Source organism: Leopardus geoffroyi, chromosome B2 (genome assembly GCF_018350155.1).
Source record: "Leopardus geoffroyi isolate Oge1 chromosome B2, O.geoffroyi_Oge1_pat1.0, whole genome shotgun sequence".
NCBI lineage: Eukaryota > Metazoa > Chordata > Mammalia > Carnivora > Felidae > Leopardus > Leopardus geoffroyi.
Window position 1 is genome coordinate 64,214,913 of NC_059332.1, and position 14,607 is coordinate 64,229,519.

At 38.7% G+C, this 14,607-nt stretch overlaps 2 protein-coding genes across 2 annotated transcripts in view; one reads left to right on the plus strand and one right to left on the minus strand.

Annotated features, from left to right (window-relative positions):
* Positions 1–9,704, plus strand: part of SMAP1 (small ArfGAP 1) — a 203,171-nt gene extending 193,467 nt beyond the window's left edge. The window contains exons 8-11 of the mRNA XM_045498703.1: positions 394–521; positions 5,487–5,658; positions 6,493–6,806; positions 8,746–9,704. Coding sequence (XP_045354659.1) covers positions 394–521; positions 5,487–5,658; positions 6,493–6,806; positions 8,746–8,880 — 749 coding nt within the window. The 3' untranslated portion in view covers positions 8,881–9,704. The remainder of the gene's footprint in view (positions 1–393; positions 522–5,486; positions 5,659–6,492; positions 6,807–8,745) is intronic.
* B3GAT2 (beta-1,3-glucuronyltransferase 2) overlaps positions 9,330–14,607 on the minus strand; it is a 92,422-nt gene continuing 87,144 nt past the window's right edge. Inside the window, exons 3-4 of the mRNA XM_045498701.1 lie at positions 10,360–10,508; positions 9,330–10,274 (exon numbers count right to left, since the gene is read on the minus strand). Coding sequence (XP_045354657.1) covers positions 10,188–10,274; positions 10,360–10,508 — 236 coding nt within the window. The 3' untranslated portion in view covers positions 9,330–10,187. The remainder of the gene's footprint in view (positions 10,275–10,359; positions 10,509–14,607) is intronic.

The window sequence follows — 14,607 nt, forward strand, 5'->3', positions numbered from 1 at the left end:
TGGTATGAAATGCCAGTTTAGTCAGTTATCTCAAAAGTAGTGTCTGTCTCATAAGGTTATGGGGATTAAATGAATTAATGTACTCAGAGCAGTGCCTGGCATATAAAGAGCATCAGGATGCAGAATAACGTGAATAGTGTAATACCATTTGTTAAAACAGGGTTTGGATATATTGTACCTAGAAACTGGTGAATAAAGGATATTTTTGAGAGAATAAACAAAACTGGAAATAGTTTCTTTGGGAAAGAGGAGAGAACCTGGGGGGTAAAAGGGGGACATATATCTTGTCAACCATTTAACTGTTTGTAACCATATATTAATTTAAAAAATAATGTCATGTTTTAAGTAATTTAAGAGCATCTACTTTAGGATGAGAATCTGTGTTCTTTTCAGATGGCCCTGCCGAGGCACCAGTGACCAACGGGAACACAAGCACGGTGCCATCCCTGAATGATGATCTGGACATCTTTGGACCAATGATTTCTAATCCCTTACCTGCAACGGTCATACCCGCAGCTCAGGTATGTAGTAAGAACATGGTTTTACATCATCACTGCTTATTTCCTTCTTGAAAAGCCTCAAAAGTTCAATTTTGAAAGAACTGTCTCTGAGCAGTCTCTGATTTGAAAGCTTACTGTTCTTTAGGCCAGGGGTTGACAAACTAAGCCTGTAGCTTGATTTTGCAAACAAAGTTTTATTGGAACACAGCCATTCCATTTATTTACATATTGCCTGTGGGTGCTTTTACATCACAAAAGCATATTAAATAGTTGCAACACTCTTTGACCCAAAAGGCCTGAATATTCACTGTTTGAAGTGTGCTGACTCTGGCTTTAGGCAAACAGTGGTGTTTAGAGTGAATAAGTGGGAAAATTAAGACTATTTCAACCTTGCCAGAGATTAACTCGGTAACTTCAGAGGTTTTAAAGTTAACCATAGGTGTATAAATATTGATCATATAAGCTAGTAGTTCTATTTTTATGCTCTATTGAGCCATCCTCAAGATAGTTTATTTCTGGTTGCAGAAAAATCAAGAATAAGAAATTGTAGCAAATTAAGTACTCCTATTCTTTCTTATGAAGATAGTTGTTTTAAGTTAGCCTTAAAATTGTTTTATTATTGAAGTATAGTGGACATACAATGTTTCTACTTTTAAATTTTTAAAAAAATTATTTAGGGCAATATTAATGATCAGGATTTTTTTTCACATTGATGATAAAGAAATTTTGAATTCTGTTCCTGACGTTACATTTTGCCTTTATTCCTTTTTTTAAAATTGTAAATTGTTTAATACTTTAAATATTTTTTCAGCTTTATTGAGGTATAATTGACAAATAAGATGGTAAATATTTAAAGTGTATATTTCACTTCCACCATCAAGTTAATTAACACACCCATCACCTCACATATTTACTTTTTTTGGTGAGAACTTTAGTTTTTTTCTTTACAAGTTTCAGTTACACAATACAGTATAATCAACTGTAGTCATATTAGATGTCCTCAGACCTTACTTGTTTTATAACTGAAAGTTTGTATCAACCTCTATTTTTTGTCCACTCCCAAGCTCTGGTAACCCCCATCTATGAATTCAACTTTTCTTTTTAATTCCACATACAAGTGATCCCATCAAGTATTTATCTTTTTTGAAGGTGAATATATTAACTTTTAGGAATATAGGTTACTCTTAAGCATACAACTTTAAAATTCTATTTTAAATATATACTTTATAAATGAACAACAGTGTGTTTTGGTACAGCATAATTTTTGAGGTAAAATATTTCTTTTTCTCTAGAAAAACTGAGCCAAATGAAAATTGTTTGGGTGGAAAGTTTTAATAAGAACTTATGTCTTATTAAGAAGACTAATTGCTTATACTTTTATTATGCATTTTTTGTTATGATAGTCGTAATTACCACTAGAATTGAGCAAATAAATGTCTTAGAAATTAGCTTATCAAAATTGCAGCATTAATGTTTATTTTCAGAAAAGATAGCTTTGTTTTTTGGCTTTGTTCCTTCTCCCCTACCCCAAAACATAAAATGAGGGACTGTTACTACTATTGTTTCAATTAACATTAATTACCTTGTGAATTTGTGCAGGCATGGGTATGCATGTGATAATAAAAATTGTCTAATGCTAATGTTTTGGCTTCAGAAAGAAGCATTAGGTTATTTGACAATCTGAGCACGAAAAGCAGTTTCTTTTGGTCTAGCATTCTAGTGAGGCTGTTTTATCTGCTAAACTTCTTTGGATTCCATTGGAGTATGTGAGTTGCTTTGCAACCACGCAGAGAATGTGACCCTACATCTGAGGCTTCAGTGTACTTCATGTGTTCTTTTCGGTATCAAAGCAAGTGGAACAATGCAGACTTCATTTAACTCTTAAGTAGCACCATGACCACAATACGGGGTGCGGCTTCTACCTTTATGAGGGATTGGTTGGTTTGGCCTTCGTGCTTTGTGCATTCTGCATCAGCAACTAAGAGTTACAGAGTTGAATTTTTAAATCCCATCTGATTCTTTTTTTAGAACATTGATTTTGGACCAAAACTGTGCCAGTTGTATTGAGCCCTATAAAATATTGGGTGAGCAGAGTTATCTTTCATCTGAACTACATGCAAAGATTAAAACCCAGACATGTTTTCAAAATGTCTTTGAAAATGGGGAGAGGGGAAAGGCAGGTTAAATTACACATTTTATACATATACTCTAGCTATGTAACTTACTAATTTTGGTGAGTTTCTATTATGTAAAATTTGACAGAAATAGGAATTACTCTGAACCCTATACTCTTTCAGTCCTGATTTTACTCATAGTAAAAATTATATTAAAAGATTTCCCACTCATGTGAAGACGAGAGAGATTTACCTGTTTGGCTGTGTAGTCTTCTGAAGGAGGTTGGAAATACTCATCTGACCAGAATGCACATGTATATTGGGGGTTCCCAGGGAATCATTCCAGAGTCCTCAAAGGTGACTTACAGAAGCCATCCCTTTCCTTCTATCTCTAATACACATAAACCAACAGTATCTAGACCAGTACAGTTGCTGCCTTGACCTTGGATCAGCCTTAGGATCCCAACAGCCAGAGAGAACCTTTGGTTTAGGGATTCTGCAGCCTCTCAAAGTGTAAATTGACAGACAAAAGTTGTTCTCCTTTAATCCTGGAGTTATACTGCTGTCAAATAGAGCACCAAAAAAATAAAAAATGGACATAGGAGTGATTACTAGTCATGCTATGTGGTTTGGCTGTTTTTAGACTATGACCACGTTGAGGTAGATGTTCCATTTTATGTACCTTCATCAGAAGAAATAAATGTTTAGAGCATGTGGATATTAGGCTGCTCTAGTATGAGACTGTGGTTTCATTTTCTGTGGTTTTAGTCGCTTACAGTTTGGAAGCAGATGATCTTTCTTCTGATATATCACCAGGTGATCAGTAGTAGCTTAACACTTGTCACGGTGCCTCACTTGTCATTTACCTCACTTCATCTCATCACGTAGGCATTTATCATCTCACATCATAAGAGTACAGCATATTTTGAGAGACCACATTCACATAACTTTTATTATAGTATATTAATTGTTCTACTTTATGCTCTCTGTGCCTAATTTATAAATTAAACTTTGTCATAGGTGTGGATGTATAGGAAAAAAAACCATACGTTTCGGTACTGTCCATGGTTTCAGGCATCCCCAGGGTACTTGGAATGTATCTTGGAAAGTGTATGGGGGTGTGGTGAGGGGGACTACTATAATAGGTTTCCCAGCCATTGTGGATTTTCCTGTAGTTTCATCTCTTCCACAGGGAATAGACCTCAGGATTTTGAGCAGGTTCTTAGACTGAACAGAAACTAAACATTATGAAAAGATTACTTAGTGAGATGGTTGCTTCATTACCTAACAACTTAAATATTGTGTGCTTAATTCTGCCATTGTGCAGAGCACTTCTAGTGGTCATCAAGCAACTCTGTAAGGTTAGAAGTCCTATCTCCAAGTTTACAGACGAGAGTGGAGATTAAGTGACAGTCTCAGGGCACAGTGTAGCAAGCAGTGGGACCAGAGTTCTAGTCCTGGCAGGCTGGCTCCAGTGCACTTGCTCTTAGTCTCTGAGAGTTTCCGCTGCATCACTGGTAGTTAGGTAATATTTTATTCCAGTGCATTCCCATATTTGGTATTCCACTGTGTTCGAGTCCTTACACATTTCAGACTTTCTGCAAAATGCAGTGACTTTTCTATCTCAAAATGCTTGCTTAATTTGTCATAATAGATTCAACTATTGTTCTCCTTAAATTTGTGAATACAATGCTTGGATGGTAATTTATTGCTAGTTTTTTTAGCCAAGATGTTAAATGTTTGATTTTTTAAAAAACTAAGGCAAATTTGTTTACAGGATCTTTAACTTCTACCTACTACTCACCTTATTCTGTAGTTTGAGAAGACCCTTACCCAGTTTCTACCATTCTTCTTAGAATTCTTTGAAAGTCTTCATATCTAAAACAATTTCATGTACGGGGCGCCTGGATGGCGCAGTCGGTTAAGCGTCCGACTTCAGCCAGGTCACGATCTCGCGGTCCGTGAGTTCGAGCCCCGCGTCAGGCTCTGGGCTGATGGTCCAGAGCCTGGAGCCTGTTTCCGATTCTGTGTCTCCCTCTCTCTCTGCCCCTCCCCTGTTCATGCTCTGTCTCTCTCTGTCCCCAAAAAAAATAAATAAACGTTGAAAAAAAAAAATAAAACAATTTCATGTAAACAAACGTGAATGTGATTGAATAAATGGCTGCAGAGATCATTAAAGTGAAGTTATTAGCTGTGATTGTATAATCTGTGTGCAGATATAGGTTAAGTGAACATTTTTCTTTTGTATTAAATCTGAATGTTTATTTCTTTTTTCCAAAAGTGGAATGAAGATATGGTTGAGAGTATAGGTGAAGTTTTGCTGTACTTCATTGCTGGATAGACTGGAAACATTCTACTATGAGATTAAAACTGATCTAGATTAGGTTTACAAAAATATGATGCAGCTTTTGAAAAACAAAGGCTTTTCTTTTTTTTTCAAAGACAAAATCAGCCTTTGCAAGACCCTCTTGCAGTCTGCTGTAGTTCTTTATTCTAAGGGATACCAGTTCCTTGAAATAGTTGAAGTGGATCCCCAGCATCTCCCACGAATGGTGGTCCTCACACAGCAGCCACATACTATTGTTGAACCTCTGTGGTCAGGATGTGATGGGCAAAAATGCAGTGTCAGTTTAGCAGGTAAACACAGTTTATTATGAAAGAGCTTTGATCTAGTTCTCTCACATTAACAGATTTAAAATAGGAAACATTGTACCTTTATCCTAGATGTTGGTTTTGTGTGGGCTTGTGAATGATCCTGATGTCACATTACCTTCTACAGTTGTGTAATTTCTAATTCATTTAGATTTTAAGGAAGGGATGAACTACGTGTTAGTATGCAGAATTTGACAGCTTGTTTTGGTATTTGTCTCAGGGGACGCCCACTATACCTGCAGCTGCCACTCTGTCTACAGTAATATCTGGGGATCTGGATCTCTTCACTGAGCAAGCTACAAAGTCAGAAGAGGTAGCAAAGAAACAACTCTCCAAAGATTCCATCTTATCTCTGTATGGCACAGGAACCATTCAGCAGCAGAGTACTCCTGGTAATTCGTTTTCACATCTGCTTTCAGTGAATTGCAGTAACATTACTAGAAGTATACCCTTTGTATAATATTATTTCTTCCTATTTTTCCATGTACCAGGTGCTTCTTTGCAATTTGTGCAACTACAAAACTGGTATGAAGCATTAGAATTAAAAAGCATACACAGGATTCACAAAACTTTATTTAGAAGTAACACGCTGTTCACATATCACTTAATATTGTTTCACAAGCTTACAGGACATGGATTATTTTTGAAGAATTATTTTGATTTGCATGAAGTTTACAACTTTGTGTACAGTATGGTATTTTCTCTGTAAGTAAACAATAAGCAATCTGAATTATCACATGAATTCCAAAACTGAGTTTTTAATAATTATAATGAAAGACTAGCACAGTAAGATCTATTGTTTACATAGTTTGAATCTGTCAAATGCACTCCTTCTAAAATAATGAGCTGGAATTCTAGGACACTTGCTTCCATTAAAGCCAGACACCATCAGCTCTCAGTTGTGTATCTGGTAGTGGGAGACAAGCCGTGCAAGTCAGCACAAACAGCACATAATCTCATGCTGTGGAGTTTATATGGCTATTGCATAAGATATATCTAGCCTAAATTTGCTCAGGTTTGTAACTGATTTGTGTGCATTTTGGAAGTAACCAGCTCTGAGGTTGTGAGTCGGTCTGAGCAGTAGGAGCAGATTGGAATTAAAATTTTTGCTGTGGGTTCTTCAGAAAGATGGTGATCCTTTTTCTGTGATTGTAGAGGTGAGTGCAACTGTATACAGTAGCCCTGCTTTCTTCATTCATTTTCTTTTCATGGTTCTTAAAATGCAGGTGTGTTTATGGGACCCACAAATATACCATTTACCTCACAAGCACCGACTGCATTTCAAGGTTTTCCACCAATGGGCGTGCCTGTGCCTGCACCTGCAGCTCCTGGCCTTCTAGGAAATGTGATGGGACAGAGTACAAGCATGATGGTGGGCATGCCCATGCCCAATGGGTTTATGGGAAACGCACAAACTGGTGTGATGCCACTTCCCCCAAATGTGGTTGGCCCCCACGGAGGAATGGTGGGACAGATGGGCGCGCCCCAGAGTAAGTTTGGCCTGCCGCAAGCTCAGCAGCCCCAGTGGAACCTCTCACAGGTAGGGGGTCATTTACTCTCCAGCGTCTCCAAAATCAAAGAAATGGGATTCATTTTCTGAATGGTTTATTTAAAAATAACAACATGGCAGAAAAATCTGAGAGTAAGGATAATGTATCAGATGGGACTTGTCTATAGGTATTATGAAGTTACATCAAACAGACAAGTGAGCTGTCACTGACCCTATTATTTAGAGTATTCTGTAAAGCAGTGTTAAGCATTTTTTCATTTCAGATTATAATACTGGTGAACATCCTGTTTGTAACAGCTGGAAATTATCTTGGGCATCTTGAGAGACTTCCTCTCTGCTACCTGTGAAATTAGCACCAAGCTTCAACCCAGCTCCCTGGTGGGGCATTTTTATAGTCCACTTAATATGGACAAGTCCATATCTGTCTCAGACATCCCCTTACATTATAAAATCCCATTTCTACTTGTAAAACTTTTTTCAAATCAGTCTATTTTAGCGCTCCATTCTGACTTTTCTGCATAGACAAAGACCCTTAGATTTAGCTTCATGCTCCAGCCTCTCTTTCCCTTACAGTTCCTATTTGGTGTTTCTCTAGCACTGGGGGGAATCTTGGTTTCTGTTCAGCTGTTTTACCTTGAGAGCATTCAGAGAATAGTCTATACTGATAGTTAACATTACTAAAATCACTGTATATCCTGTGACTGCTTTTACTATCACATTTTAAAGATTTTTTTAAGTACTCTCCACACCCAGCATGGGGTTTGAACTTAAACCCCGAGATCAAGAGTCACATGCTGTACCAACTGCGCCAGCTAGGAGCCCCTACTGTCATTGTTTAAAGGAATTATCTGCATGACATTGGTGTCCACCCCCTGGGAACCTTAAATACCAAATGTCAGTAACAGCTTTTGTGTAGCCAAAATACTGAAGTACACTCAGCTCAAAGTTAAGGTGCTAGATGAACCAGTAAGGAGTTAACGTTGGCCTTTACTTTCAGGCGTGCTGAGGGGTGCTGCTGTTTTCCAGCACCCCTCAGTGGAATCTGTTGGCCAATGAGGTGGTTTACAACCTTTAGTTGGTATGAAGACGTGGACACTATGCCTCATCAGCAATGTGGTGAACATTAGTGTCTTTGCAAGACCACTAAAGAACTTTATTAAGAATACATTCCAACCCTGAGCACAGATTTTTGAATCCACTCTGTACTTTGTGATAAATCTTGCCTTTCCTTTCCTTATCACTAGTCTTAGAAGAAGAGAAGTACCATAGTGAAAGGGTTAGGATGCTTATATACATATATGATTCCAGTCTGGAAGAAAAACACAGGTCGTCTTATACCTTATATAATGAAAATTAATTTTAGATGTTTAGTGGTTAAGCAAAAGAAAATGTATGCTTTACAGCCTTTTTTTTTAATACTTAGGAAGTATTTAGAACCATTTAAGATTTTAATGAAGACAGAATAATACCTGTCATAAACAGTATATAGTTTTGGAGTATTTGACTTTCTAAAATTTACTCAGTCCTTATAGTTAAAGCACAACATCCTGATATAGTTGAAAGTTAGAATAGTGGACTCAAATACAAATTCAAAGATTGCTTTGGTGTTTTTTCAGTTGTGGTTAATCTTTGGGGGACAAGAAATGGAGTCTTGAAAATGAATAAATAGGATTGAGATCACTTTATGGACAATGCTAAAAAAAAAAAGTGGAAGGAAAGAACAAGAAGGAAACAAAATAGCTATTTGCTTTCTCTAGGGAAATAATTGTTTGGTAGTCTACTTATACCCCTGTGCTTTGACTAATTTTCATATTGATGAAAAATACTTCTATAATTGCTATTGAACTTCATTATCTCTTTGACTAAATTAACCTCAAAGGCAGCTTCTAATAAATGTCTAACTGTGGCTCAAGAAACAAGAATTAAAAGTGAAGTAAACGTCCTAAAATAAGCCTTTTATGTTTCACAGATGAATCAGCAAATGGCCGGCATGAGTATCAGCAGTACAAACCCCGCAGTGGGTTTTGGCCAGCCCCCCAGCACAACAGCAGGCTGGTCTGGAAGCTCATCGGGTCAGACTCTCAGCACACAGCTGTGGAAATGAAAACTGCACTGCAAGTTTCATCCAGAACTACCACCTGACATTCCTTGCTAAAACGCATCTAGTTCCCCTGTTTATTCATGTACATATTTTTTTTTTCTTTTTCCCCATTTGTTCATATTAAGAATTATCTGACTGACCGTGTTGGTCTGTACAGATTAAATTTGATGTGAAAAGCAGGTTGAGAAACGATTTTATGTCAAGGGCAGCTTTGCTCATTTCCCATGATTTCGTAAACCACGTTATTTGAGAAGCTGCTCAGTCAACTTGCATAATCAGTTTTACTCTCGATAAAAGTATAGCTCTAATGTTTGCATATAAGGGAAGTAGTTATCATGTTAGTAATACCTCTAACAGTATAAACCCCACCCCCAAATTAGCCAGTAATCCTGTAGGAAGGTACTGTATGATCAAATGTTTAATCATATAAATAGAATGTAAATGTGTCACTGAGCACTGTTTTCTAGTGTATCAAAGTTCTTTTATTTCATCATTCACTTCACTGTGCTGTTGTTATGATGTGCTTAACAGGGAACGTGGCTAGTGAAAGGAAGATAAACCTGGATGTTACTACAAAACTTAGTTTAACGAATGTTTAAAGAACTCAAATTTTATCTGCCTCTCTTGTAATTTGGATCTCTTCTTATGTACATAGTGCTAATAACATGAAGACCTTTCTCTGCACTATATGCAAACAGGGTAACTAAACAAAGCCACTTTCAATCCTTGAAGGTATATCCAGGTTTATGACAGTAATTGTGTTTACATTTTATGGTGCCTAGTATTGACAAAATGTTATATCCCTATATTAAACAGATAAATCCATAGACCTTTTTATTTTTGTGGGTTTTATTTCCTACAATGTATACTGCCACCAACCATATGAAAATTACTTAATATTGCAAAGTGAGGAATTGGGAACATTTAGTCAACAAAATCCTGTCCTTTGTTTCTGAAACCAGTTCCACCAATTATAAGGCCAAATGGGAAAAAAAAAAAAAAAAGTACACAAGATACTCACAGTGTATCCCGCAGTGTCACTAGCTGTACTGTACAAAGAACTTCCAGTTTCGTTGTAGGGAAAACATGCAGAACAAATGAAGACAAAAAACACACACTTTATACCATCCAGTCAGCCGTGTTAACTGGCAAGCTCTGCTTAAACAGATGTCCATCAGATGACAGTAAAGGCTGCTGTACTGAAGTAAAGTGAACAATACCTGAATGTTTGGCAGCCTGACCTCCAAACGTCCTCTCCCACGTCCACCAGCCAGGCAAACTGCACCAGTTGCTGCTTCAGTTTCTTCAATTTACACCTCAATTTTCACCGTGTCCAGGTGGTACTTTGGCTCGTTGGCTAGATTAACCTTCTCTGTCCGAGTGTGCCACACGAGAACCTAGAGGGGAGGGAAATCTTTTGGGTATCCATGCTTCTTAACGCTGACACTCAACAAGGTCAAGCAGCACAAGTGAAATGAATACCTTGGTGCAGTTATTTGCTTTTGGTTCCAGCTCTTCAACTGTTGTTATCTGTTTTAGAAAATCAGATTCTTGCATCCCTGGCTGGGATCCACGACGCTTAAATACGGCTTTTGGATTGGACAAGATGACTTGAAGACTGACAGCAAATCCTTTGTGAAAAGTGAGGAAAAAAAAAAAAAGACTTTAAAATAAAATAATTGGCGTACTTCTCTTTTTTCTGTAAAATTTTGGACACATCCGAAATTCTTCTACATGCCAAGTATGTGCCAGGTCTTGGCTCTCAGAGTTGAATAGTAGGAGCATTACGTGTAGAAAGCAACCGGGGCACTGTGGTACGTTCAGTGCCACGACAGAGGTGTACTCACAGGGGCGGGGGGGACAAGAGCCACTGTAAAATACAGAGTCTAGGCTGTTGACAAGAAGCTGCTCGTTCATAGAGGTCATCACAGCCCGGCCTTCGACACTCTGGGAATTGAGAACTAAACGGAAACATAGCTGCAGAGCATACAGACTTACCCTAACTCCTCGGGGTGTAAGCCTGCCTGGGTATCCTGCCTGTTCTTTAACACCTTTATGTGTGCTCTCCTCAGAACCAGCACTGCTGCGATTTACTTTTGAGTTTAGAAGACTGAGGAGTAGAAGTCAGTTAGCTAGAATATGAAAAATCTGTAATCATTTGGTTTAAATTTCTAATTTGGTTGAATCCGACAAGGGTGGGGTGGGGAGGTTTGGAAGTCAGTACAGGAGGTGTCCAGCCATTTGATAAATTTGGTTTTGGGGTTTAATTTTTTGAGGGAAACATTACTCTCAATTGCCTTCAATGGTTTGGTCATGAAAAATCATTACTATTGAATCTGGTTTAGGAAACCCTATGTTAAAGGCTTAGTCATTAAACACACTGCAAGCTTTCTCAGCAAGCAACTGCTGTTAACCTTTGTGGTTGTTTTGAAAGTCTGATGTCCTGGACCTCTGCTCTTTATGACTAAGCTAACAATGAACTTAGATACCCTCCCAGAGTCAAAGCTGCGAGGCCCGATCTCCAGGAACGTTCCTTAGCAACTTTTCGCCCTTTTCTATATTAACTGAATTGATTTATGCTTCTTTTTGCAAAAGCATAGTTAGCAAAGTAAGTTCCAAATGATACTAGGCAGTAAGTAATTGGGGAGTTGTGAGAAAACCACAACCAGTATTCTCATCACTCCACATGCCAGACTGGGCCACTTCCATGTTCTAGACCCTGCCCTCTTCACAGGAAAGTCTCCCACTAAGCTAGCTCCCCACAAACACAACTTGGCTCAGCACCTGCTGAGTGAGGCAGAACAAGTAAAACAATCATGAAGCATTAGCCTGAGGACTGGCCCAGTATCTCCCACCAGTCCTGGAGGGTGGCGGCACATTCTAGCAGAAAGAACACTGAATTTAGAGTTAACAAGCCTTTTGATTTTGCCTAGATCCTTGTACTTGGGACACTGGCCAAGTCACTGAAACTTTCTTGATCCTAAAGCTTTCCCGTTTCCTCATCTGCCAAGAGGGGTGTGACACCTTGTCAGCTCAGTGTGTCATGTAAAATTAGCAAATGGAAAGACCCCACTAACTGCACAGCACTGTTCATAAGGTACTATGGTATATACGTAAAAAAACCATTAGAAATATGAAGGGCAGGTGGCGCTGGCCGCCATCTATGGCCGGAGAACAGGGTTTACAGGGAAAGGGCCTGTGAAAGTGGTGGCAGAACCAGGCCACCAGCATTTCACACCACTTGGCTAAGGAGCCTGAAGCCTTCCCCAGACAGCCAAAACAGCCACAGACCTCTTCAGCAAAAAGCCAGAGGTTCAGATTCACACATAAAAAGTAACCTTTCTAACTGGTGATTTTTGTGCTCTAGGAGGCCTTGCCTTTTTTTTTTTTTTTTTTTTTTTCCATGTACTTAAAAATAAGTTTCATACTTTTTCTACAGTTGAGGGTCTGCCCTTCTCCATCACTGAAGCTCCTGGTATATTTTTCACATGGCTTCAAGGTACTAATTGTATTTCCCCTTTCTTACAATTAAAAAAAAATAGAATCCGGGGCGCCTGGGTGGCTCAGTTGGTTGAGCGTCCGACTTCAGCTCAGGTCATGGTCTTGCAGTTCGTGAGTTCGAGCCCCGCGTCAGGCTCTGTGCTGACAGCTCAGAGCCTGGAGCCTGCTTCAGATTCTGTATCTCTCTCTCTCTCCCCCTCCCCTGCTCATGCTCTGCCTCTCTCCGTCTCTCAAAAATAAATAAATGTTAAAAAATTAAAAAAAAAAAAAAATAGGATCCAAACCATACAGAAGTCGTTTTGAAAATGTGAAGCAAGTTTGATTTCCTTCATTTTCCCAGAAGTCATTTTTTTCTTTAAAAAAAAAATTTTTTTTTAATGTTTATTTATTTTTGAGACAGAGACAGAATGCAAGTGGGTTAGGGGCAGAGAGAGAGGGAGACGCAGAATCAGAGGCAGGCTTCAGGCTCTGAGCTGTCAGCACAGAGCCCCACACGGGGCTCGGACTCACGAGCCGTGAGATCATGACCTGAGCCAAAGTCGGATGCTCAACCGACTGAGCCATCCAGGCGCCCCTTCTCTGAAGTCTTTAACACATTCATCATGGTGACCACTCAGAGATTCAGATTAAGTGTAGTTTCTTGCTTTCCTTGGCTCGGGAATACCTTCTAGCTCTTAGAGTTACACAGCACAATCTACCAACTTAAGCAAAGCTGCCAGCCAGCTGTGAAGCTAGACACTGTTTTGCTGTGGGGCCCTTTCCTGGCCTCACTGGAGAACAGGGTGCACCTGGCAGGCCAGCACCCTGGAGAGAGATTTTCCCGGGTGGCTCACCGCAGCAGCAAAGTGATTTTCTATGATCTAATACAAAAGGGGGAGGGAGGCAATTCAGAGGCTTTTCAATCTCCTACTTTGCCCATATGCCCCTGCTGAGTGAGCTCTTTAAAGGAAGCTGGTCACAGCCAGCCCCAGGGACTACACACTACCCAGGCCCACACCCTGGGTTGCCTTTCAGGGAATCATGACGTGCTATGAAGCTGGGAAGTTAGAGAGTTCTCCCTATGAGAGCAGGACAAGGAGTTTTTAAGCTCCTCAAACCACTGCTTCCAACCCAAGATGGAGATCTTGGGTTTTCTTAATTTCCAAGTATTTATGCCTCAAGTATTTTATGTGCCCTTCCTTTTTTCTAGTGAAATTAATTTAGCTTTAAAGATGTTTGCAGTAGTTTTTGAGATACTGGGAGCCTTACAAAAAAACATGGGACTAGGATTCTCTGTCCTGGTCAGCTGTATAAAAAATAAAATGCAAATGAAAACTGGCGATTCACTGTGAATGGCTTGTTCAAGTGAAGTAGAGATAGGGTCCCTAATGTAAGTATGTATGTATCCCCTATGTATGTACGTGTGTGCGTGTATATGTGAATGTGTGTGTAATAAATGTGTTAGACATACATAAACGTAATCTAACAAATACTTATTTTTTCTAATACCTAGCAACATAAAATTCAAAATGCCTGAGCTACAAAAATTACCATGTGTACAAAGCAGGAAAATACAACTCCAAATATACCCCATATGTTCAAAAAGGGGAAAGATTGAGCATGCTAAGGAGAGTTATGGAAGATACAAAAAAAAAAAAAAACCCAATGTGATCTCACTGTTGTGAAAAATATACTGGCTGAGATTAGCAGCTGATAAATCATTGCAGAATAAAAGACTAGTAAACTTGAAGAATGAACAATAGAAACTACCAAAAGGACACACAGAAAGGAAAATATCAAGACAGACAGACATATCAAGACAGACAGACAGACACACACACACACACACACCCCAAAGAAACTGAATGAAAGGTTTGGAAAGAGGGATAGGAAAAAAAAAAATGAAAAAACTGAAAACTTACTAAATTTGGAAATCAGTAAGGATATGTAACACTTGACCTGACATAAGATGCACCACCAAACAATACAGAATCCACAATCTTCAAGTACACATGGGACATTATCAAGATAGGCCACATAGTCTGGGCCAGAAATCAAATCTCAATAAAGATGAAAGAATTCAAATTGTACAAAGTGTTTCTCTGACCACAACAGAATTAAAATAGAAATCAATAACATGAAGCTATCTGGAAAATCTCCAAATATTTGGATACCAAACAATGTCATTCGAAATAGACTATGGATCTAAGAAACCAAAAGGGAAATGAAAAAGTGGTTAAATGAATGAAA